The 4,253-nt window shown below is 37.9% G+C and overlaps 1 protein-coding gene across 1 annotated transcript in view; it reads left to right on the top strand.

The window, feature by feature from the left end:
- LOC106531227 (kinesin-like protein KIF2A) overlaps positions 1-4,253 on the top strand; it is a gene marked incomplete at its 3' end in the record, with an annotated part of 57,304 nt that overhangs the window by 17,497 nt on the left and 35,554 nt on the right. The window contains 2 exon segments of the mRNA XM_014027017.1: positions 1,607-1,726; positions 3,806-3,860. Of these exon segments, the coding sequence (XP_013882471.1) occupies positions 1,607-1,726; positions 3,806-3,860 (175 nt within the window).

Genomic DNA, 4,253 nt, shown 5'->3' with positions numbered 1-4,253 from the left:
GTGTGGGGTGGAGTGGGGGTGGGGAGGTGTGCTCCGTAATGAGGAAGTTTGGCTTAAAGACACATCCCAGAGGTGTTTCTGGTCCCAGAGGTGTTTCTGGTACCAAAAGGAGTTTCTGGTCCCCACCTGTCGTTTTGCTCCTCAGCATGGCTTCATAAAAACACTGCAGGATTTCTCAAACATGATGAATGAGTCAGAGCAAGGCTTTGGACATGTTTTTATGACAGTATAACATTATAACATGATATAAAACTCAAAAAGTGTAAGGAGTTGGCTGGGTTTGTTTGAACCCCAAAATGCAGGACTGAGTGAGGGTGGCAAAAAAGGTTTATTAAGACAAAACAAAAGGTGCTGACGTGGCAGCAAACAAGAATAGGAGATTTGGGCAGGATCAAGAACATGAATAAAGAGCAAGAGAACAAGGAACAAGAGATCGCAAACAGTAAACAAGGATCTGACCCCAGACTGAGACAAGACAGGACTTAAATACACTGACAACTAATGGACAAACTGAGAACACCTGGTGAGAAACACGAGGGTGACTAATCAGACAAATAAGGGGCAGCTGGGCTGAGACACACTGGGGAACATAGAAACACTAGGAAAACCAAGGTGAAACTGAAAAATCATGACAAAAAGTTGATTTTACATGATATTGACCCTCTAGAATGAATGAAATTGGTTTCAAAGCCCTTTATAACACAGACACTGTACTTTTAAACATTTTAATGGTCTTTAATCATCTACAGATTACAGATCCATTCTTTTACTTTACACCTGAAAACTGCCTTTAACACAGTTGACCACACCACTTTGATCTCCAAGCTGCAGCAGTGTGGTTTCAAAGGTGCTGCACTACTAGTTTAGGTCTGGTCTGGTTGACAGCTGTGTCTCTCTGACCCTCGGTTTATAGTTTTTTTCCTTAGCCCCCCTAACGTGGAGTTCTCCAAGAGTCTGTTCTTGAACCTATTTTAATTTCCATCTACATGATCTGCTGCATCTTTAGAAAATGTAACATCTTAATTCATTCATGTGCAGATAACACTTCAGTTTAAGCACAGTCATTCTTTTTCACTAAAACTACTCATGGCTTCAAACTTTCTCAATTTTGATGAAAACAAAAGTGAAGTTAATCATTCTGGTCACAGCGGGACCCTCAGGTTCCCCTACAGATCAGGGAAACCAGTTTGGAAAATCTCAGGTCATGATTTTTTGGGTGTATTTGATTCAAATTTTCACCTTAGTTCTGTTGTAAAGGATCCTTTTCTAAACGTTAAGTATTTTTTCTTTTATTGACGGATCAGTCCTCTCATAAACACTCAGCTGCAGATCACTTTGTTTGTTTTTGTTTAGCATATTACCCACTCCTGCTTTAGTTTGTGGTAATAATGTGGATCCTTTAATGCAGCTAGCAGAATGGTTATTCCAGGTGAAATCATTAGTGTTAGATTGAATGAATTTAGCTGAACCTGGACCAGATTCTTGGTGCTGTGGATTCTTCACAGTTCCTTAGTCTCAGACGGCTTTTCATGCCACATAGCTGAGATGAGAGAAAATAATGAAAAGTTGTGATAGTAATTATATTTTAGTCTTGCTTGTGCCTCAGATCGATCTGGAGAGCGTCTTTGCTTTGAATCCAGATGTGGCTCCTGATGATGAGATCCCACAGAGTCCTGAAACTCCTCTCGCTCCATCTGGTGACGCCAAACCCAGCAAAGTGCCAAAGGTCTGCTCCTCACTGCACCCTGTACACGTCTTCTTCATTTCTTTATTTTTGTCAAGTACACATCAAACATTGATTAACATCCTTTTTGAAGGATTTGATTCATTTAATTTTTTTGATATTTTCCTAGTTAACATATCATGTTAGCTAATTTCATTGCCAAAGTTGAACTCACACAGTTTGAGGGGAGGGGACCGTGGGCTGCGACCTCTCACAGAGTGGCAGAGATGACAGCTTTTGCAGGTACGGTGGAGACGATGAAGGCGTCTTTGTTTCCTCATAGCCTGCTGGCTCTGTGACAAATCAATTTGAAGGAAAGTTTTAAAAAAGTCTGCAGGACTGCCTACTGTATGGATGCAAAATAAATGAAAATCCATACGAACGATCTACAACCTGACTGCACTCACTGGATACCTCTGCTCTGATCTCGCAGTGCAGGATGATATCATTTAGTCCACTTTAATGAATACAATATATATCACTGCAGCTTTTAAAATGTAGCCTAACTATAAATAAATTAACTCTAAACTACCATCCTGAATTTTTTTGGAGTTGAAAACCTTCTACAGATGCTTTTTTAAAATTTATTTATTTTTTCTGAATCTTTCTCCAAATGCAGCCTGCATTACAATATTTGCACATTGGCAGTATTCACTATTAATGTGATTTTGTTTTTCTTTGAAATCCTTAAGACAGTAAGGAAGCAAGTGAGTAAAGTTTTATTTATAAAGCTCCTTTCACAGAAATATATTCACAAGGTGTTGTACAATCATGAACAGTATAAAAATAGTGAAAATAATAAAATGAAACAGAAAAACATAATTAAACATAAGCAACAAAAATTAAAACATCAAATCAAGAATTAATTTCTAAAATTATAAATCAAACACAAGGTCAATGTAGTTCAAAATATACAATAATACACAAAAACATAATGAATGCAGGAGAGAAAATATGGTGTAAGTTCAATAATAAACACAGATTAGTGAAGCATTCACTATGGAGGTAGACTGGCAGTAATGGTGAAATGGTTAGATAAACACTTGACAGAAGAAGTGAGTTTTTAGGAGTGTCTTGAAAAAGACAATGTCATGAAGGGAGCTCAGATTAACAGGGAGTTCATTCCAGAGCCTGGGGGCCACAGAGGAGAAGGACCGGTCACCACGGGTCTTAAAGTGAGTGAGGGGAACCATAAGGAGGTGTTGATCCTGTGAGTGGAGGTCTCCTCTGGGGTTGTAAGGTGAAATGAGACTTTTAATGTATTCTGGGGCTTGGCCATGAAGAGCTCTGAAGGTGAGGACCAGGACTTTGAACCAGATTCTGAAGTGAACCGGTCAGTGAAAAGAGCTTACTCCTCTCCACCGGTCAGTCACCTCATGCTGGACATCTGCATCAACAGGCAGCTGTGATGCATGATTTGGTTGACAGACTATTAAAATCTTACATAGACTTTCAAGATAACTGTGCAACAAAAAATTAATCCACAAATAAAAATAAACTAATCTTTTTTTGACAAGGCTACAAAGACCAGCTCTGGAGCAGCAGGTTGTCGGTCTATGTTCTAAAAACACACTCCATCCATCTGACACACACTAAATCCTCATTTGAACAGGGCAGTCCTTACCAGCGCTGCACTCATAACTCTTTGTGCCTGTATATGTCAGCAAATCACACACAACACACCCACTTTTAACACAGCCTACTGTTTGATTTGTGCATGGTATTTGGTAATGTTAGCTGCTGTCTTCATAAACTGAGGCCTAAATAATGTACATAAATATAATGTATGTATTTAGTTCTTTGTGTAGTGTATTTCTAATTTTATTAAATATCATTTTTTTGTTTTATCTGCTATAAGATAAAATAATTGTGTCTTCTATAAAGTGTTATATTTAAAAGAAGTCACGTCAATGTGACATTTACTCAAATATGTTTTTGCAAAGGTTATAAAGGCTTTTTGGTATTTAAAGTAAAGATTCTATCACTAGGAAGTAATTGTAGGCTAATTATTTTTGTGTGTTTGAAAAAACCAAGAAAACGTGTTAATACTTCATTTAAAACTAGACTTTTTCTCACTTTCAGACCCGACGAAGCACAGCAATACCCAAACCTGAAAATTCTTTCCGGGAGAACAGAGGTATGTTTCACTTTGATTTGATTTATACCATGGGGGTTATTATTCTCCTAACTGAACATTTCTATATAAATATACTGTTTACAGTGGTGGCAGCGTTAATCCAAAAATTAGCTCTGCAATTTATGAAGTGCTCATGAGAATATTTAGGTCCGCAACTTCAAAAACACTTTTGTCATAGAAAACTTAGCGGAAGCTAATTTTAATGCTCTTGTTCAATTTGACACTTACACTTTAACAATTCATGTACAATATGTGCAACACTGCCAACTAGTGGTGTATGAACCCCTGTTCAGATTAATCCTACAACTGCTGATTGCTGGGTGTGTGATTTCATGAAACAGGCCTTTAGCTCCTGGTTTAAAAATTAAAAAGTTGTTGAGGATTGCTAGTTCG

This window comes from Austrofundulus limnaeus, unplaced genomic scaffold (assembly GCF_001266775.1).
Source record: "Austrofundulus limnaeus strain Quisiro unplaced genomic scaffold, Austrofundulus_limnaeus-1.0 Scaffold608, whole genome shotgun sequence".
Taxonomy (NCBI): Eukaryota; Metazoa; Chordata; class Actinopteri; order Cyprinodontiformes; family Rivulidae; genus Austrofundulus; species Austrofundulus limnaeus.
Note: the sequence above shows the minus strand (reverse complement) of the source record. Positions and strands in the feature narration are given on the sequence as shown.